The sequence below is a fragment of the Emydura macquarii genome, unplaced genomic scaffold (genome assembly GCF_026122565.2).
Source record: "Emydura macquarii macquarii isolate MOO-44397 ecotype Brisbane River unplaced genomic scaffold, CSIRO-AGI_Emac_v2 contig_2897, whole genome shotgun sequence".
NCBI lineage: Eukaryota > Metazoa > Chordata > Testudines > Chelidae > Emydura > Emydura macquarii.
This window is the reverse complement of record NW_027133034.1, coordinates 53,875,261-53,901,240: the sequence shown is the minus strand read 5'-3', so window position 1 is coordinate 53,901,240 and position 25,980 is coordinate 53,875,261. Positions and strand designations below refer to the sequence as shown.

The 25,980-nt window shown below is 40.7% G+C and overlaps 1 protein-coding gene across 3 annotated transcripts in view; it reads right to left on the bottom strand.

The window, feature by feature from the left end:
- SGTB (small glutamine rich tetratricopeptide repeat co-chaperone beta) overlaps nucleotides 1-25,980 on the bottom strand; it is a 39,781-nt gene that overhangs the window by 4,561 nt on the left and 9,240 nt on the right. For 2 of the 3 annotated variants that reach the window (XM_067569058.1, XM_067569059.1), the window contains exons 3-9: nucleotides 24,590-24,693; nucleotides 22,940-23,009; nucleotides 13,628-13,727; nucleotides 11,279-11,383; nucleotides 8,385-8,523; nucleotides 8,225-8,287; nucleotides 664-701 (exon numbers count right to left, since the gene is read on the bottom strand). In XM_067569058.1, coding sequence (XP_067425159.1) covers nucleotides 664-701; nucleotides 8,225-8,287; nucleotides 8,385-8,523; nucleotides 11,279-11,383; nucleotides 13,628-13,727; nucleotides 22,940-23,009; nucleotides 24,590-24,693 — 619 coding nt within the window. Of the gene's footprint in view, nucleotides 1-663; nucleotides 702-753; nucleotides 1,825-8,224; nucleotides 8,288-8,384; nucleotides 8,524-11,278; nucleotides 11,384-13,627; nucleotides 13,728-22,939; nucleotides 23,010-24,589; nucleotides 24,694-25,980 lie in introns of those variants that run through there. The other variant, XM_067569060.1, reaches the window with a different exon arrangement.

Here is a 25,980-nt window from a genome sequence, read left to right as displayed (position 1 = left end):
CAGCACAGAGGCAGGTACTGGGGTCAGTGGGGAGGAAGTAGCCCAGGGAGAGCCACGGCCTGTGGCTGAAGCCGCGATATAGTCGGTGTGTTGCGGCAGGAGCCCCGCCGACCCAGTGGCAGCCGCTTCTGCCACTACTAGGGCCCTGGGCTGGGATGCAGTGGAGATGGGTGGGCCTGCGTCCCCCTCCCCTTCCCCTTTTCCCTAGCCACTCTCAGGAGAATCTCTCTCCTGACTGCTCCTGAAGCCATTGCCTTGCTTGCTGCTCACCCTGCCTAAGGGTTGGAGCAACTGACTCCTTGCTCACTCGCCCTGACTGAGGGCCTGAGCGGTAGACTGGCTGCTCACCCTGCCTAAGGGTGGATTGCTAAGACTGCTCACTCGCCAAGCGTGAGGTATTTCCCTGTCTGTAGGAAGCCGCTGTGGCCTCCCACGGAGCTAACGCGCGTACACTGGGTTATTAGGAAGAGTACTAGTTACTAACTGAGCTGTAGGGGAAACTAAACTGTGATGGCTCTCATGATAGGGAGTACAGCTGTACAGTCAATAATAGCAAGAATACAATACAAATTTTAGTAATCCATTGCCATTTGCTTTTGTTTTGCTAACCCACTCAGACCCCACTAGCATCTCTTTTCATGGATACTCCATGTTAATACTTACAATTGTTGAACTTGAGGATTCTGCATTAAACTTGCTGCCTAAAATAGATAAAATCAAGTCATAATGCAGTCAAATATTTAGTTACCACTGTGGGAAACACGAGAAACACAATATATACCTTGTATTACAATACACAAGCAAAGTTAAAGACTCTAGCGACACGTGATCCTCAACAAAATGACTCATTACAGAAATGTATTTCAAGGACATGAAGATAATATAATTCATTTTACTCCTAGTCTACATGATGACTATCAGTTACAATGTACCATTGCTGTTCAGGTTAATCAACTATGAAAAAGAGGAAGTCTGAGTATTTTTAAAGCTATCCTAACCCAATGCCCTGGAAATTAGAAGTTAAAATGTGTCAGATACCTGGGCAATCATCTTACTGGTTTAAAAATTAAAAAAAAACCCACAATTTTGAATGATACATTTCTTAATGTTAAGCTTTCATCACTCCAACTGGAGAAAGCTTGGAATCTTACCTAATGTTTTCCTCAACTTTCTAGATAATGATATATGCAAGGATAACAAATTAAAAGCTTTCTACATGGTAAAGCCTACCCTCGGGTTTCTGAGAAGGCTTATGGATTCTAGGCTGTGAGGAGGAAACAGACTTGGGACTGCTGTGGGTGGGCATCATGATAGTAGGTAAGAATATCTAAACAGCAGCAGAGGTAGTCTGCTGGATATGAGATGGTTTAAATGTTTGTATTGTGTTTCTATAGAAGTTCTCAAAGAAATTGATGGGAAACTGAAATAAATACATAAAGACCCAATAAGCACATTTGCTGTATATAAAATGCTCAGCACGTTCATCAGATCTATTCAACTAAATAAAAATACTTGGCACTTTTCATCTTAAAGCAGTTTTATTAACTTCAACACCTCTGCAAGGTAAATTAGCCATAGTTTCTCCATTTTACAGTTGGGGAATAACGCACAGAAAACCAAATCAATTGTAATTCCTTGATGTCCATGAAGTTCCATTTGCTTATATCAGCAGTGAATTTGGTCCAGGAGATTAAAGGCTTGAAACTTGAGCCACAAGTAACTTGTTTAAGACTAGACAGTGAGTCAGGGGTAAAAATCAGAAAAAACTCAGGAGTCCCTGGCTCCCAGCTCTGGGTTCAATCCATTTGACTGATCAGGCAGCCTCTGGAAACAATACAAAAAATCCACTTCATGTAATTAGCTACAGACTGATGAGAACATTTTAAACTCACAACAGATGGGGATTGTCTGGACAATGCATTTGCCCAATTAAGTTACACATTGAGTTCCTGTGCAATTTAATAAACTAAGCTGTGTGGAAAACTCACTCTACTTCTCGTCACAGACCATTTTTACCTTACAAAACCTCAGTCCGTGACCATGTCTATTGGCCTCTCTTTTAGGTTAGGCTATTTCAAGCTGTGGGGCTATGAACTCCAATGTTCACTGTGCACCCATTAGAGCACATATGTTCAGCTTGACGTGTTGTGGGCTGCTGTGGACATGCAAGGCTGCCCAGCACTGCTGCAATCCACCAGCTGGAATTCTTTAAGAACTCGGAGGAATGCAACAGGGTTGTTGCAAGATTCAGAGATGAATAGATGAAGTTTAGTTTCCTGATCTATGCTCCAAAATTAATTCAAATCAGTTTGGATAACAGCACTGTGCGGCGTGAAGGTTTACTGAAAGACCATAAACAAAAGGTAATTAAAAATGACAAAGCACAGAGCTGTGCCAAGACGTCAGTTTTCAGTGTTCTGTCTGGTCTGGTCCACAATGAAAAGAGGGCTCAACAGCATATTAATTACATTACCAATTGATAATATGCTGAGAGACACATTTCTGGAACAAAAGTGAGTATACAGAAAAAATATGGAAGGATCTAGGCTGAGATCCACAAATGGACTTACAGCTGCATAAGTCCCAGTTTTAGGCAACACTGCAGTTCACAAAACCTCCACCTGGCTGCTGCCTACTGTTGTAGGCACCTAAACTCATTTAGTGCCTACGTTTCCACAGTAAAAGTTCCCTGGGCACCTAACTATCTACCTTGGTGCATGTGCATGCCTAAGTCCCAGCAGGATCTACAAACCCAGGGACGATGACGTTTGCCCTATCTTTCCTGCAGGGCCCAATCTGCACAGCCACTGGAACAGGCCTCATTCAAAATCGAGGAGTAGGAGATGGTGCCTGAACCAGGGGGCTATGACATATTCTCACATCCGCTCTGTGACCCTCTGACTATTTATTTATCCAGACTGAGAACAACCCACATCAAAATATCCCATAACCCACTAGTTAGAGCACTCTCTTGAGAGGTGGAGGACCCCTGTTCAAATCCTTTCCCCACATCAGGCAGAGGGGGGAATTTAACCTCAATCTCCAACATCCCACACGAATACTCTAACCATAGGCTAAAAATGATAAATTGGGTACTATGACCACTCCCCTTTTGCATGGAGGGAGGCGTATGCCTAACACATTCTCACAAGAAATGGCTCAGGCACTGCCAGAGTGTAGCTGGCCCTCTATAGGAGTCAGGAGCTCAGCCTATCTCTGACAAGCTCCAGAAGGGGGAAATGAGGCAACTCAGGTGCACCTGGGGTTAATTAACTCTGAGTAACTGGGTAGCAGTTAATTAGGCAGGGAAGCAGCATGCATGATAAAAGGAAGCTTCTCCCATCAGACACCACCAAAGAATGAAAGGTTTATGGGGAGAATAACAGAATCCAGAACAAGAAAGCTTCCAATGGGAGATGTTTGTCATGGGGGGAGCCAATAAGGGAGCTCACTTGGAAAGGAAATCAAGTACCTATACAAATGCTTCTAGGTGGGAGATGCTCTGAAAGGAAGGAATGCCAAGTCACAGCAGAACCTGGTCCTCATGGAAGCTCCAGATTATAGGAATTATATGTTGTTCTGACAAAGGTTCTCTCACAATTTGACCTCTGTGTGGAGATCTTGACCCAAAAGGAGAGATTCTTCCTTAGTTGATGACAAGAGGTCCTGACTCCAGGAGAAGTTTCTGGGTCAAGAGGGCCTTGCCAACAAGGGGCATGAACATAAATGAGGTTGATGGACTAAGGTTAATTCAGACCCCTCCCCCTCCATCTTGAGACTCTAGGGTGGAGGCCTATTTGCATAACATTCTGCCTTTGGGTTAAATAAAGTAGAGCCTTGAAGGGGCACCATTCATTATACGTAAGTTTTGTTGGACTTATTGAAAGCCCACTGGGAGAAACTGAGACAGATGTAATTGCACTGCTGCGCCAGACTGCCCACAGTGCACCAGGGGGAGGCCCCACAGAGGCGCCTAAGCTGCCTGAATCCAGGCAAGGGGTTCCCTGCTGTTGATTGAAAGTGAAGCTAAGCACCTCCCTGAAACCCCGACTTAGGCACCTATCTCCAGAGGAGGGGCTTGGAACATACCCCTCTCATCAGCCAGCTCTCACTAGCTAGTTTAGGTGGCTCTCCACATAGCTTGCTGGCTTTTGTGGACTGCATTTTAAGGCAATCTCTCCCCATTCATTGTAGAGGACTTTGGATCCCCTGTTCCACTGATTTTTCTAAGCACTTAAAAGATAGGTATTGCAATACCTAAATCCCTTTGTGGAGGTGGGCCCTAGTGCTTAGAAGTACGGGCAGGAAATAACCACATGAGATGGGAAAATGCGAACTAGTACTGTCCATCTGGAGAAAAACTATCTGAAACATAGATACTCAAAACAAATATGAAACCTGAAAAGCAGTAATAGAAAGATACTAGAAAATTAGATACAAGTTAGTAATATGACATGGCAACAAAATAGACCAAATGTAATTTTGAGCACATCGCCTCCCACCCTCACCCCACATGCACACAAGTATTGTCTCTCTCTATAGCGCTCTGAGACTGCATCTAGAATACCGCATTAAATTCTGGACACAAGAACAAAATAAAACAAACAAACAAACTGGACTGAGTTTAAAGAAAAGCAACAAAAATTATTAGAAATCTGAAGGGAAAGGTTAAAAAAGTCCTAAATGTGACTTTCAGCTGAGCAATGGCTAAAACAAAAGTATGCAAATGTAAAGGAGGGAGGGAAGGAGGGAAAAGATTCTCTGATAAAAGGGAGTATAAATAGTACTAATGGAAATAAAGAGAAAACTTAGACTAAGTAACAGGAAAACTTCCTGACATCTGTTATGTTTTGGAATAATCTCACACGGGAAACTGAACACATCATTGCTTGACACAACACTAGACAAAGCATTTAAAATGTAACGTAGGTAGCAATCTTGTAATGATAGGTTGTAGCATGTTGCCATGGGCCCCTGGCCCTTCTGGGTCCTCTGGATGGTCTCTCCCCATCTGGAAAAAAAGGACTCGCAGGCATAACCCAGTGCAATCACCTGTGCTCATTTATTTACAGTGTGTGTGTACAATTCCCACTCTCGCACCAGGCCCTTCTGGTCCCGATGCTGTGGGCTGCTCACCCTCTGGCCAGGAGGCAAACTGAGCATCATGGCTTCTGCCCTCCTTCCTGACCATACCTCTTTCTGGTTCCTCCCTAGCTGGTTTATATATCCCATCCAGCTAGGAAGACAGCTGTTCCCGCTTGTCTCATTAGGCAAGGTTCTGGCTTGCTCTAATCGGTGCATTCAGCTGTTGCTTTCTCCTTTGCAGTCTAGGGCCACTTTGTCCCACTTTGTCCCAGCCCAGGCAGCTGGGTGGTGAGTGGCAGAGGCACTGAGGGGCTTGTTATCTTCTACTCTGCCACATAGGGGGTAACAATTTGGGGATCTGTCTGTATAATTTTTGAGTTCTGGTTGATATTATGAAGTACTACTGTAAATCCCCCACGCTGGGGACAATGGGAGATACTTAACTCTTATCTGGTCCATAGATATGCTAAATGTGTATGCTCAGCAGGAAGAAGTTGCCTGTTACCTGAAGGGAGGGAGGAAGTGGAAAATTACCAAAGAACAAAGAAAGTCAGATGTTGGAAGGAGGCATATAAACTAAGGAAGGGGCAGACTGACCAAGGGCAAAGGAGGCAAGCTGATTTAGGGAAAGAGGATTCCATGTTTCAGGACAAGCCATGCATGGGAGCAGAAGGTACCTGGGCAGCTCCAAACAGCTTTAATCCTAGATCAAAGAATGCTCTGGAGTGATGAGGAAACAGAGGCAGGGAAATACTTGTAGGGTTTATTATTTTGTATGCTTGGTTCTCTCGTGCTTTATATGATTAGTAAAAAAGCAACTGTGTTAAGACTCTAGGCAAAGTGTCTGTGTGATACATGCTTCACAACAACCACATGCCTCAGGAAAGAGTTAAATGATGAAACCGAAGGCTCACACCTTGGGGGGGATTGTGAGAGAGGATGTGTTTAAGGGCATGTCTCGACTACAAAATTAAGTCAACCTAACTTATGAAGGCATACAGCCACTGCACTAATTACACTGCTTGTGGGTGCCAACACTTCACTCCTTCTGCCAGCAGTGTATATCCTCCCCAGGAGCACTTGAGCACTGACACTGCATCGATCTAGCTACATCGACCATAACTCCGCTGTCCTGCTTGGGGAGGTGGAGTTAGTAAGTCAGCGTAGCTGGGCAGTTACATTGGTAGGAGCAAAATTTAAATGTAGACACTTCCATAGTTTGGTCAATGTAAGCTGTCTTGCGTCGACCTAACTCTGTAGCGTAAACAAGACCTAAGTACAGGGGAGTCTGAAGGCTGAGCACTGAGCACACGGGCCAGGCAGCTGGATGGCAGGTTTCAGCTCTCAGGAGAAAGTGCTGGACAGCAGGTCTGCATCCTGAGTGAGTGCCTAGGGAGCCCAAGATCAGGGCAGTTGCTGGACTCTGTTCAAGCTCTGGGAGGTTTAAAACACCTGGACCAAGAAGCTGGGTCCTTAGTCTTGTGGGCAGCTGGAACCTGACCAGGTCTGTGACATAGGCTGATGGACTAAATGACCTAATAGGTCTCTGTCCATGTCTGTGTGGTTCTGCAGGGAAAAGATGGCCTGTAAGGATTTGCAGAGGGAGCACTGAAGCACAGTTATACGGGGGCCTAGTGAAAATGGACATCACATAAGGTGAATCAAAGGTGTTCTGCTTGACTAGTCTGTTTTAATCAGTCTCCACTGTACTGTATTGGTGCCTGTGTTGTACTTAACATACAAATGCTGGCAGGCACATATGTAAGTAGGGAAAGACCAAATACACCAGACTGGCAAACCTTGTATGATTTACGTGTAGGTTTAGGCACATGTTCAGAAAACACTCTCTCTTTAAACCTACCTGTTGATCAATTTAATATATAAGGCCACTTTATCTTCTATGAAATTTCTAAATCTCAATGCACTGTGGCCAGGTCTTCACCTGGAAGGAAGGCAATGGGGTCTCTCAGGGTACATCTGCACCGTGATAAGAGACCCATGGCACAGCTTTAGCTGGCCTCAGTCAGCTGACTTGAGCCCACAGGGCTCAGGCTGCAGGGCTATAAAATTGCAGTGTAGAAGTTCGGGCTCAGGCTGGAGGCTGGGCCCTGAGACCCTCCCCTCTCCCTCTTGCAGGATCTCAGACCCCAAGCTCCAGCCCAAGCCCAAACGTCTACACTGGAATTGTATAGCCCTGTAGCCCGAGTCACCTGACCCAGGCACTGAAGGTAGGTCTACACTGCAGTTAAAAAAAACAGGGCTGGCCTGTGCCAGCTGATTCGGGCTCACAGGGCTTGCGCTAAGGGGCTGCTTACCTGTAGCGTAGACATTCGGGCTTAGGCTGGTGCCCAGGCTCTAGGTCACTGCAAAGTGGGACCCTGCAGTTCAAGCCCAACGTCTACACCATAATTAAACAGCCCCTTAGCTTGAGTTGGCTGGTAAGGACCAGCTGCACATGTCAAACTCAGTGTAGCCATAACCCTAAGACTATGCAGCAGTTTTTTTACCATACCCAAAGGAGGTGGGGGAAAGTAAGGCAGTCACTGACACTACCAAGTCACTGAAGCTCAATGATAAGATAAACAGGAAGCTGAGGCTTCACACCATTTTGACAAATAGGGGGGCTGAATGCCTCTAACTGAAGGGAATAGTGATGGAATTGATCCCAGCTAGTTCATAGTGTTTCTGCCTGCCAGTCAGCATTACTTGGGTCTTGGCTGGGCTGTATTTGAGCCCAGCAGCTCTTCATCCAGAAGCTGATCTCTTGTACTTATTGTGATTTCTTAGTAGTGGTAATGACTGCATCAGTGAAGAATGAGAAGTACAGTTAGTTGAGTGTCATCACTGGATTATTGGCAATCATGTTGTTGTTGCCATTACAATAAGCAGTATAGCTAAGATATGCATAATATTCAGAAATATCACAATGTCAATCAACAATTAGAAAAACACTTACTAGTACAACTTTTAAAAAGTTTCTTCTGTTTATCTGCATGACTGAACATTTAATTGATTTCACAATATACAGCTTATGATAAGCATTAAAACCATCTTCCTTTGTTGAAGAAGGGTGAATGTTTAAAGCATTTTACATTCTGTTTCTTAATTAAAAGCAACAAAATATACTTAATACACTCACCATACTAATGAAGGCTGGGTTGTTTATCAAGCTTGCCATATCAAAACTCAGTCCTGTTCCAGTCTGAAAACAAATTGTCTGAAGATTACTATATCTACGAAACTTCATTTGAGTTATTAAAAAACCCCACTGAAAAGAAAAACTAATTAAGCTAACTTACAGGACTGGAGAGGTCTCTTAGTTTCTGTTCAGCTATTTTTATATTTGACTTATAAGAGTCATTTTCTGGATCAAGAACCAGTGCTTTTTGATAACTGGTAATTGCTTCTTGGTATTTATTCATAGAAGTCAGGGCCAACCTAGTGTGAAATAAAGAAAGCCAGTATGAGCACATCAAAGAACTAATGATACTAACAGTTTCTGATCTAATTGGCACAGGAGTAAGTGAGAGAATCTCACAACTAACTTAGATCCTAATCACACTGAAATATGAGTAAGTTTACTAGTATTGTCAATGGGACCAGAATCTAAGTATTTATGCATATTGGCTGGTGCTGACATTTACTTTTGTCATACCACTTTCTGCAGCACAGGTGATCCCGCAAGAACTCAGCCTTGCATTATATGTTCCATATACAGGCAAGCATGATCAATAATGCCTTGCCACCAAAGAAAATGCCAAATGCTTCTGGCTCTGTTCTAGGCCATGCCTTCACAATCTATCAATTACTGAAATATGCAAGGGTGCTTCTTGGAGCTCTGTACATACCTCTACACAGAGTTGCTCTCTAAACTAGGGATCTAAATCTGATACCCAATTCAGGAGAACAGTCCTGCAATCGTTTTTCAATGAACAGTCCTCAGACCCATCTGTAAATCTCCCGAGAGTGGGAAATTGGAACTCATAGGGACTCCAAGGGAAAAAAGAACATTTACTTACCCTAGTAACTACAACTCTCTGAGATAACTACCCACATGGATCTATGCTCCCTATTCACTTTCCCCACTTCTTTGCAGTCTTTTGTAGAGTGATTCCTAAATTAGTGGTATAAACTAAAAAAAGACATTTGGGGCAATACAATCTCTTTGGAACCCAAAATGGGAAGGAGAAAAGCAGTAGGTAGTCCCAATGTGCACTTTTTACTCAAAGCTTCTAAGCTCATGCACTAGTGGCATGCTTCTCCCAAGAGCGTTATCCATATAGACAATCATCTTGATGAAGCACAATTACTATAAGTAACTGTTGTATATACTTTGTCCTCTAAGGTCATCTTATGTTTAATGCAATTTGTCCCTCTTCTGTAGTGTAGTTGGGTTTCTTCATTGTTATGTAGTAGAACACTTCTAATATATAAGGGTTTTCCATTTTGTTTATAGCTGCTACTTATGGCAGCTCCATTATACCTAAGATTTTGATATTCAATCAGACCTACATCTGAATAGGTAGCTACAGAGAAGAAAGTCCAGGGGTCATTCTGGTATCTTGATATTTTTCTCAATATTCTGTTAATATTATAATATCAGTATAAGAAACTGAAGTTATCTGATTTTTCTACCTGCTGAGCCAGGATAATGGAAACCCCCATTAGGCTCCATATCAGGTTCATTAGAGAGACCATTCTCCACAGTGCCAAAAAGAGTCTCTTTAATAATTTATTGAGCATATTGTTTTTAGATTTCCTAAATAACAGGCCTGCTATGCCAAACTGTGTTAAATTATGTTAAATTTAAATTATATGGGATCCTAATTATCACCCAAGTTGAACAAGTCATTGTCTACTGCCCTTCAGACCACACAAACACAGACTGGCACAGACACATTTACAGAAGCTGGTACTATGCTGGCCATAGTGCCCTTCAGGTTGGCCCTAACCTGAAGGTCCTAAGAGGCATTTCAAATATGTAGACATTCATAAAACTTCAGATGCATAATCCCATTTGATCCTTCCAGACAGCTCTCACTGAGCTGTATTCATTTTTTTCCACTAGATTCGACAATTAGTATTCACAGAAGCAGAATTCATATTTTCATTCAATTTTCAGAATTAAAATTCATGTTTTGAAATTTAAAAAGCTAAGGACCAAAGTCAGCCCTCACATGCACACATACAGAGCTCATTGACTTCAATGACATATCTGCCTCTGAGGGAAAAATTTGACACTAGATATTTATTTTATTAAAAAATTTCTATAAACAGGTGCATCAGATGAACTTCACTTTCATTGGTTAGGGGGTCAGATTCTCTCTGGATGGATGGATGGAATGTCAGACCTGCTTAAGTATTTATGGGTCAATGTAATCCCAGTGTCTTGCCTACAAGATATTATTACAACATCAACCAGAGAGGCTTGTAACTCAAGTGAGAAAGGCCTATATTTTGGTGTGAAGGGTCCATGCTCTAAGTGTGCAATATCACTCTCCTACCCAGCTGTGACAGAACAAAAAAGTCACAAAACAACTGCATGGGCACTGTGGGGAATATCCCCAGCAGAAAAGCACCTCTGCACAGGGACTACTGAAAAAAGTGATAAGAATGAATTCCCCTGGGCGTCTTACATGCGCAGATGTGAATTTGTAACACTATGTACTTTAGAGTGCTGAGTTATGGTCGGAAGAGTTACTAAATAAACATAGCACTTTCCAACTTGACAGATCTGTTTCCTCGGTGTATTTAACTGACAAAAATAAGTTTGGACTCCTGTTACCCCTGCAGACCCAACACTTTTGAAACAGGGATCTGGATCTATTCTGTATCAAGTATCATTAACAGAATAGTTGTTGTTATTCCAATTGCAGAATAATTACTGGTGAATATGTAGGAGCGAGAAAGAACACAGTTTGACTCCCTAGATTGAATTTGCAGTGCTGGTAAACTGAAGAAAAAAATCTGTAGTGTGAACTGAGCAAATATAACATGGAGTCACTAGGAATGACCATGTATGTGGAACCTCACGGTGCTAGCTTTAGTCATTTTCAGAAAACAACTGCACTTTTACCACATCATCATCAATGAACACAAACTGGCATTACCCACTGATTTTAATAGAGCTACACTGATTTACACCTTCCAAAGATCTGGTCCTTAATGCTTACATAAATCTGGGCTAGCTTACCCCATTCTCCCATATGCTTTGCTGTATTTTGGATCTATTGCTATTGCTCTCTCACAGTCTTTTATTGCTTCATTGTGGTTGCCAAGCTTACTTTGAGCAGCAGCCCTAAAACGGAGAGAAAAAGAGAACATATTTAAGAAAAGTCTGAGCATCCGGATTTAGGCCCCAATTCAGCAAAGCTCAAGACCACACTTAACTTTAAGGACATGTTTAATCCTATTGCAACTCAGTTACATTATAGAAAATTAGCTCATCTTGCTTGAATTCAATGGGACTGTTCAAATGCTTAAAGTTAAACATGTGTAAGTGCTTTACTGGCATAGAGCCTTAAAGACTATAGACTCATCTTATAAAAACACAACAGTGGGGAAAAGTGTATTAGAACCAGAATATGGATACTCACAAAATACATCTTTAAATCAATTTTAAACACACCAAACTGTCAAATGGTAGATTTGGTAATATACAAAGACTGTTCAGGAAAACGAATATTTTGTACAGTCACCCTTTTGCAGCAATACTACTTTTTATTTCCATTCCTCGAAATTCAAAGGATCACCTCTCTCTCCCTCCCCCCCCTCATCCACCTGTCAGTCTCATATCACAATGACAATCCTTCTGTTGAGGGCATCTATCCTTCAGGTGCCTGACTCCAAGAGAATTGCTACAGAGGAACTAGAAGTTCTACACTGACCACGTATTGGATCTATATTTATTTTTTCAAAGTATCTATAGAAATAGAATTGTGTGTGTAATGCCACTCATGCTGGTAGATAACTTTGGATAAAGGGGCCCAATAATCACTGAATTACTACTGCACCTTTACCAGGAAAACACTAATTATTTTTACATATTATTTGTGAGTTATGACTATAGAGTGGCAAAGGCAAAGAGTTCAGATCTTTCCCACAGTTACAGAGTATTCAGAAAAAACATTCCAGCTTAAGTTTTTCCATAGTTAAAATACTACTTTACAGAAGGAGGAATATTTAATTCTCTAAAAGCATTTTGTGCTAGTTTTCCATTAAAAATGCTGTGAAAATTAAAAAATGTTAAAAACCTTTTAAAGCTATTATGCCCTTTGAATTATATACGCAGTCTAGGTTTGATGAAATAAATGTCTTCCCTCCCTACTGGATTGTGTTCACTGTCTTTAATTATATGGACAGCTTTACACCTGTGCAACCCCACAAAGGTTAGTTAATACAGTTGCATGAGTGTAATCAAAGGCAGTATTTGGCCCTACATGCACTTCAATTTTTTCCCTATGTTTAGTGACAGACTTAATGGACCAAATAAACAACCAGCCAGATTCTTCTCTCCCTTTTTCTTAATATAAAGCAACCCCTTTCCCTCTTCTGCTTCAGTTTATGCCTGCACAATCCGCAGAACTCCTAGAGCAAAATTCAATCCTAGTTTTAAATGACTTCAATTGGTGGTGTACCCACTTATGCTAGGGCTAAATTTGGTCCATTTTATAGTCTCAAATCATTGCAAGTTGCACCTATTTTGCATACTCACTGAATATCAAAGTAGTTGTACTTACTACTTTGTGTTACTAATTACACCCATTTTGGGCTCATTCAAAGCCTACTGGAGTTAATGGGAGCCTTTCAATTTACTTCAATGAGCTTTGGATCAGGTCCTACATGACCAGTTTACATCTAGAGTGTATTTATGGCACTGCTGTCTTATCAGAGAAAAGATATGGTTCAAACGCTGAACTGCTGCCTTAAATATGTAATGCCATCTTAATAAAATGTTTATGCTTTCTCTGCCTCTTTGTACTTCTCTTTATTTACAATATAATTCCTTTGTTTAGTAACTGAGGAGTAAAATCTGTATTAGAAGTGTATTATGTAGAACTGTTACTTTTGCAATAATCCTGGCATAAAGATCTTTAGCTCCTATATAATGCTTTACATCTCCAAAGCACTGTACAAATATTTTTTACTCTGGAAAATTAATACCACAACCCTTTCATTTTGAGATGCATATTAGGCTTGATCCATTAGAATTCCAAAGAAGGGCTCCCACTTTCTCCAATGGACTTTGAATCAGACCTTTACTAATTTCTTGTACAGAAGTTGTTTCAAGTTGCCAACATCAGTCACCAAATAAAGTCTTGAAACAAAGTTAAAATCCACGTTACAAATGTAACAAGACAAACATTTGAGTGTAGTTGAAACGATCCATTTTAAAATTTGCATAACCAAACTGGTATAAATTGCATGTTTTAACTAGCTGAAAAAAAGAGAGCTTTTCAGTTCACCTTATTTGATCTAATTCAGTTTTTCTTTTTAAAATTATCTCTATTAAGTTTAATGGATTTTTGTTGCTGTTTTTTACCTGTTACAATAATAGACTGCATTATTTGGATCCAGCTCTAAAGCGTGAGTATAACAATCCACTGCAGCACCATAATTTTCTTCCTTCATGTGATTATTACCTGAAATAAATTGTAAAAATACACTTTTAATCATCTTAAAAGGTTATAATTCTATAACCGAAAGATAAACAGAGCAGAATCACTACACTACAGTACCTCAAGCAACTGGGTACTGTGTTGCCTTTGGCAATTAGCTTTTCAGAAATAGATTTTGTATTAGTCTGATGAACATACAGTACATGTTTTTCATGAAGGCTTGTTGTCTACAATGCAGAACACCACCTAATGTAGGGGTTCTCAAACTGGGGGTCGGGACTCATCAAGTGGTCACGAGGTTATTATGGCGGGTGGGCACGAACTGTCAGCCACTGGACATGCCAGGGCTGTGGCTGTCAGGCCTGTGCATGGCTGACAGCCAGAGCCCTTCAGAGCTGGGTGGCCAAAGAACAGCAGCTGCTGGCTAGGTGCTCTGAAGGAAGTGCCACCCCCAGCAGCAGTGCAGAAGGGTGGCATGACATGAGGGAGGGTGGCACGGCATGGAGGGGTCATCACTTTTTGGGGCAGTGGGTTGTCACAGCCTGAAATATTTTCAAAGGGGATCCCAGAAAAAAAAAGTTTGAGAAGCCCTGTAATGTTTACCACCCTCTTAATACTCTATATACTGACCAGGCAGTTCCCTCATGTTGAGGAAGGAGCTAGTTTGCTGGGAGCTGGCCCAATGGGCTGGTCAACAGTAGTACAAGGGGCCTCCCAATAATCAAACGTTGTCCCCCTCTCCCATCTGTCACCTTAAGAACTACTCCCTGGGTATTACTTCCGGGTAAAGATGGCCCCCTGACCACAAGTAAGGGAGTGGCATGAGAGCTTCTCCCACTACCCTTTATCAATCAGAGTGAATTTAAGACCCTTGGACTGCACCAAAAGGAGATTTGACCAAATAGGGCATGTGATGGCATGGAGTGACCCACCCCAGAAGAGGGCCATGTGACCTCTCTGAGAATTCCCACCACCACCCTCTACCAATCAGGGAGGGTTTCAACCCCCCTTAGGCTGTCTAAGAATGGAAACGTGTACCAATCAGAATAGATGTAGCACAGTGGTCTAGGCCAGAACCCCCACCCAATCTCTGGAGCTAGATGGTTGGCTGGCTGGCAGCACCGCCTCCGGAACTCTCAGTGCTGCACAGAAGAGACCATCTTGTTTCAAGAGCGCGTTTCAGAAATCATGGAAACAATGAAAGGAAACAAACTCCTTTACCACCCCCATGAAAACTTTGGAATTTGTTTCAGCTCCAATGGCCTTGGTCTGCCTGTGCAGAAAGCGCTGCATAGTTCCAAGGAGAAAGGAGCAGTCGAGGGAAGCCCTTTGGCCCAGCCGTTGATGGATATCCTAGAAACCAAGACCCAAGCACTTGTGAGGCAGCCCAACGAGGGTGATGGCCTCTGGTCGTCACCAGCAGAAAAGGTGAATGGAGAAGACACTATACAGGTAAATGAACAATAAGAAGTAACAGTTGAGGATGGTACTTAATTGGTTGAGGAACCGACCAGGGGTTGCATAAATCTAAAATAAAACAAAAAAAAACCAACCAAATGGTGGGGGACTTACAGCGTTTCTTTTCTGAAAAATCTCTCAACAGCTCGATGATGTCTTTCTAGAGGCTATGTTGCATCAGACAGCAAAGGTGAATTGGGCCCACCTTGTTTCTGCTCAATACCAGTACAAATCATTGAGGAGAATGCCAAGGATGATGGCTCTATGGAGTTAAAGCGGATCCCTGGCATAGAACTAACTGAACCAGTGCCATGTTGTGAGTGTAAAAAAGCCATGCAGTCTATTCTATGTGTTGCTGTTTATGTTGTCCTTAATCAGTATCTCAGGAAAAAGCTTTTTGAAGATTGTGAGGGTTGTTTCAGAGGCATGCCAGGCCAATGGCACCATGACTGTGTAACTTGGACTTCAGAGGATATAAACTGCAAGTTCTGGGACCTGTGCGCCGAATTGTATTTGGAAAGCTTATTAAATGTTGTTATTGCCATAGGTTATGCAATACAATGTCGGTGTTTAACTCAAGAAAATTTAGCACAAGGGGTGACCTTGGTAAATGCTGTGCAAAGCACTCGAGACCCTGACAGTGTTTTAATGAAAATTGCCGAATCAGAGGACACTTGCTTAGCATGTTATATTGTTTGTCTGGTCCGCATAAAAAGTTACAGAACCTTGCTTAGGAAAAAGACTACTTGTAAGAAATCTAAAAGGATTAAATTAGAGAATGGTGAGGGGACAAACATGCAATATAATATTTGGTAGCTATAAATAAAAATATCTATTGAAAAGGGCTTTATGACTATCTGTGTTTTTGTTAGGTCTTTGTGGCCCTTACAGAATATAAAAGTTTTGATGGAGCATCCTGATTTGTTTTCAAGGGGCTGTTTAAAATAAAGCAAAAAAAAAAAGCTCCTATAATCTGTATAAAACAGGGTTGTTTGAGACATGTGTTTGAGTACAATAGAGCTGACTCACTTTGTTGAGCTGATGGTTTAACCATACCCCCACTGAAATACAAGGGTGATTCTACTGCTTTAACAAGTCTGCAGGTCTAGATGTGATCATCCACCGTTGTTTCCTTCAGGGTTAAAGGTATTAGTGATCAGTAATTAGGTTTGCTGGGCATTCACCCACAGTAAAGAAGGTGGGTGAATGGGGATGTTGAGCTCTGATTAATATTAAAAGAATTAAAACCCCCAGAGCTTGTAGAATGTTTTTGGACAATTTAAATAAAACCCCAGGAGCTTGTAGAAAGCTATTGAACAGTTTAAATAAAACCCCAGGAGTTCGCTAGATACTGTGGGTCAGTCTTTCTGGCAACTCAAAGTCATTACAAGTTTAAAATAATATATTTACAAATATAAACAAAGGCCTAACCCAAAACTGAAATGTTTCAAGGGTTCACAAACCCCCTCATACTTTTACAAAATAAGCATTTGCTGTAAGAACAAGCAAACATTTAAATGCGATGGGTATTTGTAGGGTGTCTACTATGATTGTGCTACATCCATTTTATTTCAAAACTTTAAGCATGAAAGAAACATGTTTAAAATGAAAATTAAAAAAAAAACCACCCTGAGACATTCATTAATATTTGCGAGGTCCTGCAGTCAGAAGAGGGTATAGTAACATTAAGGATTGTTGTGTATGGTGATTTACTATTTAATACTGTAAGAAGGTCCTACAGTGTTCTGTTTTTCATTTAAACAAGAAAATGTATTTTAACTTAAATAAAAAATCCAAAAGCATCCCAGCTGTGTAAATCACAAAAGGGAACATTTGGGGAGGGATATCTAAATTCTTAAACATCTATTAATTGAAAGTTTTAGTGATCAAATCAACCTGCTGACTACAGACTTTGAAGTTTGTTTGAAACAAAAATAATTAGGATGGTATAAAAACCTCAGCTTTTTTGGAGACTCTCCTCTTATAACAGAAACTATCTTGAACAGCTGCTGGACTGCAAGAGGAGGTATGTTGCTTGTTTTTTAACTCTGAAAATATATTTTATATAATGTTACTCTTTGTCCATGCTATCCTTACTAATGATACATATGTCCTTATTGCAGTGTGATCTGTTTAGCATAGAAACAGTAACTTTAAGTTGTGTTTCACCAGGGTAAGGCAAAACCCTATTTTTAATTATAGTTGTGCTTAATACTGTTTAATAATTTTTTTAAAAACCAGATATTAAATAGGGTTTGATGCATTTAGGGAATAATACTAACTAAAATTTTGCTTGTTCTTTAACCCAAAGGCCCCAATACGTATGGGAGAAAAACAGAATAACCATGTGCCAGAAGCATCTCTTTACCCTGTGGTGTAAGGTAAATATCTGCAATTGGCTTTTAAATGCATGTGTGTTTTTAAAATGCTTTAAAAATTTTATTTTAATGTTTAAATTGTGAGTTAGGGGCCTATGCTAGAGATAAGTGTGGGTTTATTGAAAAGTATTTTGTTGCTATTGGGATTTTTACTCTGCAAAATGTGGTGTTTTTAAAACGGGTTGTTTTTTAAATTAGTTTTAATGTTTAAATTATTGTTGGTGATTTAAGGGCCTGTGCAAGATAGTTATGGTGAGGGATTAAAGAAGTATTTTATTGCACACTTTGTTTTTTGGGTCAATGGTGGAAACATTTACTTGTATTAAAACTATCTAGGTTTTGGAGAAATAGTAGTAGAAATACCTGAAATACCAAAACCTGTGTTTGTTGTACAACCTGAAATGGATTTTTTTTAAAGCTATGACTTTTTAAATAGAAAAAAAATCCCAACGAGTACTTTGTTTTTAAAGCTTACAAGCCCGTTTCATGCATTTTATACTAAAGTTGTTTGCTCCACTGTACAGTCAAAACATGAGACCCCCTTACACCAGAGTAAACAGGCTCAAAAGAAAAAGGAAAGATATAGCTGAAAAGAAAAATTCACCAGCATCAACGACTGACAGATGGATGAAATCCAGTAAATATATTTTGCTTATTTGTTTGGTTATTTCAGCTGTGTAATACAAATGAAAGCATATCTGTAATCTATAATCTGGAGGGAAATAGCATTTATGTAAAACCACAACCCATCAGGATCCTTTAAGACTTTGGAATCTCTGCTATGACTATGAAAAAAAAATACTACTTGAGACACAGGGCCAAATTCAAAACTTATTTACTCCAATCTTGTTAATCCAAGCTCTGAATTTGGCTCAAGGAGCATAGGAACCCAGCCAGAAATGCTAGTTCTGCTCAGACTGTGTAATCTGGGACTCTGTACAACAGAAAACTAGCCATGACAATTTATTACATTTTATTATAGTGTCAGAAAAATGCCGCAAGAAAAATAAATTATTTTACTTTAGGGGTGAATTTGTGTCTTCCTGGAACTGAAGCACCAGCTATTATTAGATAATATTTATACTACAGTAGTGCCCACAGTCCCTAATTAGTATCAAGCCAGACATTATACTAGCTGCTGTACAAACACACACAAAAAACACAGTTCCTGCTCCTAGGAGATTAGAAGCTAAGTGAAATATGAAGGGTGGGGGAAAAGGATATAATTAAATATATATTAAGAGTTAGAGAGTGTGTGTGTGTATGTAAAATAACACTTTTTTAAAATAATTATACAAAGTGTCAACTCTCCAGTTTGTTCCTCCAATAACAAGTGGCTGATTCCTTATAGGCATCACAGCAGAGATGGGTGTTAATAAGGAGAGGCTTGGTGGCTTACGGATGAGTTCAGGAAGGATGTTTCATGAATAAAGGACAGCATGGAAGAAGGCCCAGAGATGGTTGCATGACATGCTTACACACAGGTGCATGAGGCTAGAGTGGAGGAGTTGAGGGAGGTTGACACAACAAGAGCAGGAAGGAGTCAAATTATGAAGGACCTAAAGGTAAGGACAAGAAACTTAAATTTAACTAGGAAAAGATAGACATACTTTTCAGGCATCTCTAACCAATGCCTCCAAGTCCTAACCTGCTATTTCAATAGATGGTTTATCCTTAAATCAGACTGTCCATTGAACTAGATTACATGCTGTTACAGGGCCTACTCCTATGAGGTGCTGAGTACCAGTAAAGCCCAACAACTGCACTGAGTGTTAAGGGCATTCTGCACTCTCCATAAGGTGCTGAACACCATGTAGAAGCAGGCAGTTAATGACATGAAAAGCCATTCCAGGGCAGCTATATTAACACTTTCAAATTAATTTTCACTTGTGACCTAACCAGGTTTGAACTCATCTCCAGAAGTGAAAGGCTAACCACCCACTTCATTACTTAGCTAAGCTTTTTTTAAGTGTACCTCATAAAGCCAGGAGTGAAACACATTATTCCTTGTCATTTGGAACAGCTGCAGCTGACCATTTAAAATGAGAGAGACCTTCAGCTCATTTTGAAATCCAGCCAAATTTTTTCCTATTTCATTTAATCAAAACTTTTCCCAAGGAACTACTTCTACCTTACAAATGTAAACATATTAATTTGGGGTTTATGGATAATACCTAAAAAATCTGAAGTCAGATTCAAAATATAGTATACATAAAACCTTACTCTGTAACCAGTGTTAAACTTCTGACTTTCATGGAATTAAAATCTACCACATGCACTCCAAATATTTTAAATTAATCCAATGCAAAAGAATCTTGAAATGGATTTTTTTAATTAGGGATGTAACAACTCATTTTAATGTGGTTTTACATAATGTAAAACTGTTTTATATAAAGGGTAAAATCCAGGGCTTAATGAATTCAGTGAGAGCTTTACATTGACTTCAGTGGGGCCAGGATTTGAATATAAGAACCCACTGTCCGCATTGGGTGTTCAGGACATTCTGCACTTTGCAGATGATTTACACTCAAACCATTGCATACCCTTTACAAAATAATGAATTAGGTACTGTAAAGTAGAAACTGTACTGGCAAATACAGGAAGCCCTAATGCTCTCGTCAATAGCCACTCATTTGTGAAAACCTCTACTTCTGAAATAGGGAATGTTAGCCAGGGCTCCATGGTTTTCCCTTGTTTTTTAACTTCCTCTCAACCAGCCATCAGCAAAGAGAGAGGATAAATCTTGGATTTGCATCTCTCATGAAGCACAGCACTTATCCCATAGCACCACATCACTGGTACTGCACTACACTGTCAGCATTAGCTGTAAGCCCAAGCATTCACACGGAACTTGTGGTCCAGATACAATAATGCCACTGACTGAGCTATGACAACACCTTAATATCGCAAAACCCATGACAGCATAAAATGATTACTCCCTATGTCGCTGGCAGAGCAGGTACCGGCTGATGCCATGGTCCAGGGCCTCATTGAACACTGACCAATGCATAGCTGGAAAACAATCTGGCTTACCTCTCGCTTATTATGGGTAAAATAGGTATTAGTGTTATAAGAATGTATTTAGTCTTAATGGAATGCTTGTAGGATGCTGCATATATTAATCCTACTTCTAATATCTGTATCCCATGGTATAAAATTATATTGAGTATTAGCACTGTAAACCTCTGTAACTATGTAACTCACCAAACAGGAAAGAAACATTACTTAAGGTAAAGTGCTCATTCTGTACACAAGATGGGCCACTGAAAGCAAATGAGGCATTGTGTAGCACCAAAGGACAGAGACTTTGTTCACAGCATTCCTAATTCGCTCCAAGAAGGGGAAACCTACGTATGAACTCACCCCATCAGTTTGGAATATGGGGTAAAGATGAGAAAAAACCCAACAAGGACAAACTTGTCTCTTTATGCCGTCTGGTCTCTGTGGGGCAAAGATGCCTAAACATAAGCAAGAGATCCCCATGCTGCTCAGTATGGGTCAGCCCTAAAGGACAGATAGAGCTGCTTATTACAAAAGCTTATGTAGTAGAAAGAGAGGAGCCTGAAACATGAAGCCTGGTACAAGGCCTAAGGCCTGAACTAAAGTCAAGCCCTGCTAATAAATACAGTAGAGTTAGCAAAAGTCAGGCCAAGTCAGGTCCTGCCCTGTTACAAAGCAGATGCCTGCTTGCAGGTTCACTATCCAATACATGAACTTGACAAGAGCAGGGCTGGCACTGCAAAAAACACATGCACTAGGCACTAAGTATTCATGTAAAAACATCCCAGAAGGGCACTACCAGAACATCCCCAGTACAAAGTTATGGTGTAAACACACTCCCCAAAGGTAATAGGGACACACTGGCCCTGCCTAAAGATAAGGCTAGGATGATAGCATGATAGATAGAGATATTTTGATCAAACTAACAGGTGCAAGGTAAAGAGTGGTAACTAACCACATCAGAGGGGCAATACATAACTTGTTTGTATCAGTGTATAAAGAGGGGTCTCACAGGAGGTGTCTTTGCTGGCTGAGGGGAGGATGGAAAGTCCCGCCATTCACTGAGCTGGTTCATTGTAACAGGCATACACGTTAGTGGTCCTGTAGAGTCTACAGGATACTAGGACCATGCTTTGTCGACAATAAGCCTGGTTGAATGCCTTCGCTACAGAACCGAGTCTGTGGTCTTTCTGGGCAGCGCAATCAGAGCCTGCTGTACGGACTATATGGCCAGAGCCAGTACAGCTCACAGAGAGAACACATACACAGCCAACAACTGATGACAGCTTGAATTACTTTTTTAAATCTAAGACATTAACTCATTTGTATGTGTAGGTTTCAAGTTTTAGCCTTGTAAATAACTCTCTTATTTCTTACTTAGTAAATCTTTAGTTTGTTATAGGATTGGCTACAGGCGTTTGTGTTTGATTTGAGATCTGAGCACAAATGACCTGGGGTAAGTGACTGGTCCTTTGGGATTGGGAGTAACCTGAATATTGTTGTGCTTTTTGGTGTAACGTGACCATCTATCACATAGTCCAGCTTGCGTGGGTGGCAAATTAGACTGGAATGCCCAAGGGGATTGTCTGTGATTCCATGGTAAGACTGTTATAGTGCTTTAGGAGTTCACACTTGTTACTGGGTTGGTGAAATCTAATTATAGGCCATACAACCAGTTTGGGGTTTCTGCTCTGGTTTTTGACAGTATTCCCTGACATTGGCATTCAAGCCACTCCAGACAGCACGATATTTGGCATAGTTGGCAGGATTCACATGACAAAGGTCAATTGGATTTATATATCATAATCCAGAGCTGTTAAAAGTTTAAACTTGATATTGAGAAATTTTAAAAGATTAGAGAATAGATACAATGAGTGGACCACAAGCATATGATGGTCTGGAGACAAAAGACTTTGAAGAGCTATGTAAGAAGACAGAAATATCACATATACAGAAAATCCCCTCAGGAGCTGAGAGCTTTGCTCATAAATTCTGACCAGGCATCCAAGCACCTTTCTGCCCCAGATGCCATAAAGACTGGCTGCAATGGAACTGGCTCGACTCCTGTACCGGGCAGCCCCAGAGACTCATGGTGGAACTCCAGATCAAGGAGACCAAAGAAACCAAAGAGGCCGAGGAAACAGCCCACCACAGATGCATGGAATATATAGCAGCAATCAAAGCCAATGTTGAAATTGAGCAGAAAGCCCACCAAAGATGCATGGAACAACGAGAAGCTGAATACAGAGCTCACACATTGTAGCTTAAAGAGTGAGCAATAAACAGTTTCCTCAACCAGTTTGGGGTTTCTGCCTTGCTTTTTGACAATCTCCCCTGAGGTTGACACTCAAGGTCAGGAGCTACTCCAGACAGCATGACACACCCGTATCAATTACACACCTTCATCCTTCAGCTGGTCGGCCTTTTCAATATCTTCTGGCAATAAATCGGAGAGAGGCAACATGTCATTCTACATTAAAAAAAAAAAAAAAAAAAAAGTAAATTCTGATTCAGGTGTAGGCCATGGCTACGTTAGTGGCTTCTTCCCCAACCTTCATCCTGAAAAGTGTGGCCTTTTCGTGATTGCACCATTATGCCTTAAGTCAGCAAGTGATCAGACCATTTTTGTAGTACATGCTAGAGCAAGATAGTTCTCTGTTCACATTCAAAACCTTACAATTTTCCCCCTCCCCCAATAAAGTGGGGTTTTTTTAGTATGATCTTTGCTATCCCCCTTTTCTTCCTCCAGCCTTTTCTCTCTGCTTTCCTGGTGCCAACAGTATCCTTCCTATATTGGACCCCTTGAACAGTTTTATTAGTTTGAATTTTAAAATTATAGCTTTAGTTTTACCTGAACTGGTGGTGGGGAATGCTTTAAATCAGTGGTTCCCAACTTGTGGGCCAGGTGCAAAAAGTGGCCCGCAGGATCTTTCAAAATGGCTCGCTGCTCCCCTCCCATTGTCTGCAGAAGGGAGCCACTGCCTAAGGACCAGGTGGCACATGTTGCTGAGGGGCTACAAGACTGGTGCAGGCTTCTTGCTGCACCCAAGAGGACGGGAGATCAGCACTTCCCTCCCCCTGACTGTAGCAGGGAGCACGGCAAAGTGCTCCGCCTGAATCCATAAGCACTGGGGTCCCTGCTGGAGCCAGAGGGAGGGGAGCACTGATCTTCCATCCCCCTGGCTGCAGAAGGAAGCCACTGCCTAGGGACCCAGGTGAAGCGCACCCTCCTCGCTCAACTCCTTCCATCTGGCTGCAGTGGGGGAATCGGGGTGCTGCTGGTGGAGCAGCCAGGACCCACAAGGCTTGAGGAGGGGCAGGATTCTAAAAATCAATGCCTTCCAGTTTGGCCTGCACTTAGCAGGCCACCCACCATGACTTAGCTGCCAGGCCATGTGCTTCAGTGCATAGGGACAATCACTCTTCTATACTAGTGCTTTGTCTGAGTGTGTGTGACATACTGTGAGTAATTTGTAGGTGTAAAATAGTGAATGTAAAAGTGAGCATAGTAGCACCAAAATGTTTACTTTAAATATGTAGTGATTTGTAGTCTTTAATGGTGTATACGTCAATACATTTTTTATGAGTTGATAGACTGGGGGTCCTTCAGGGTTGTAAAAATGATATTTGCGGCCCTTGAGCCAAAAGGTTGGGAACCACTGCTTTAAACATAAGAGACTACATTTTCTCCATGGGAGGGGATACACACTGGAGCTGAGGGCACAGAGATCAGGAAGTTGTGGATGACCTCCAGCAGTTTCTAAGTCAACTGTCTCTAGAATTGCAAATTGCCTAAGTGTCAGTGAGGGCAAGTATCCTTCATGTTAGAAAGAAGCCCATTATTTTAGTAACATATGTCACATGGGCTATCTTTGCCCTGACAGAACTTATTTCCTGTCAGAGTCCAAAAACTATCCTGTTCTCCTATCCATAGCAGGAACTTCACTTGAACATCATTTTTATCAAGTTTCCACGTTGTTTTGATGTACATTTTAAGATTCCACACCACATTCACAATCTTAATTGGCTAAGTCTAAAATTAATTCTTACCTTGTGAAAAGAATTTGAGAACATTTCTGTCAAATGCTGGGGCACTGCAAGATGTGTATCTTCTAGGCTAATCTTAAAAACAGTCTCCAAACACTGAATTGCAACTTCAAAGAAATGAAAGCATGATTAAAAAAAAAATCACTATTTTCTCAATAGAAACATATAAAGAAAAAACGAATAAAACTAAAAATAAATAATTACGGCTAAGGTACACTTCCTGACATATTAGTTGACTAGTTAAGCATAAAAATAAAAAGCAGTTCTTTGGAGAAGTTCCCCTAACAAAGAAAAAAAAAACCAAAACAACCTACTTCATCTCTACTAGTCAACTCTGTAAGGCAATAGAGGTAGAAGCTTTTCAGTGTTTACATGTAGCTCAGCCACCACACTTAATTCCTGACCCAGACAGACTCCATTTCTTTCAATACTTTTTTTTTGTATTTCATTTTTTACCTAGCATGACTAAATTTAAAAACAAGATAAAACAGTACCTAAATATGTAGTGCAGACATATATATCAGCAACACAAACAGATATTTTAATATTTGGCTACTACATATAATTAGCATGAAAGCACCACATTTATGAAATTATGCTAAACACAAAAGATGGGCCACATCTAAACCGAAATATTTAACTAATCATTACTGTTTTTAAACGTGTACATTTTTCTTTGCAACCAAAGATTTTTACTAACAGCTGCTTCATTAATCACAGACCCTCATCCTGCAAAGGAATCCACCTGTGAAGTCTCTTACACTCACACAAAGTCCCACCAATGCCCGAAACTAAGGATCCACATGAGCAGATCCCTTGCCAGGATCAGAGAGCCTCAGTCCTCCAAACATTTAAGCAAGTTCATAACTTTACTCATGTAACTAAATGACGTCTATATACCAGGGAGTTCTTAGGGAGTCTCATTCATGTATCTTAAGGTTATGGGGCAAGCATTCAACACATTGTGTGGGAATCCAGCAGCATGTCTCCCATAAAGGTATACAGTCTGCTAATTTTAGACTCAAAACTGAAAAAACAGGGTTTTTTTTAAAAAACATTCCCTAATGTGAATAGAAACTTATTCCTATGTTTTCTTTTTAATCTAATAAAAAGTGTTTGTTTTTTTAATTTAAACTCAAGAAACCAGGGTGGATTGATTTAAATAATGATTTAAATCACCAAGAGAAAATCATTGATTTAAATCAAGTTTCCCACTGATACGTCTTCACATATTTCTTAAATAATGGTGCAAATCTGATCACTAAAACATGTTAATTTACAACTCAATACAGCATTTTACAACATCTAGGAGGGTATACTTTGTGTAATTTTTTAGATAACTTGATTTTTATTAATTTAGGAAATAGTACATAATACTCATTACGTGTGTCAAG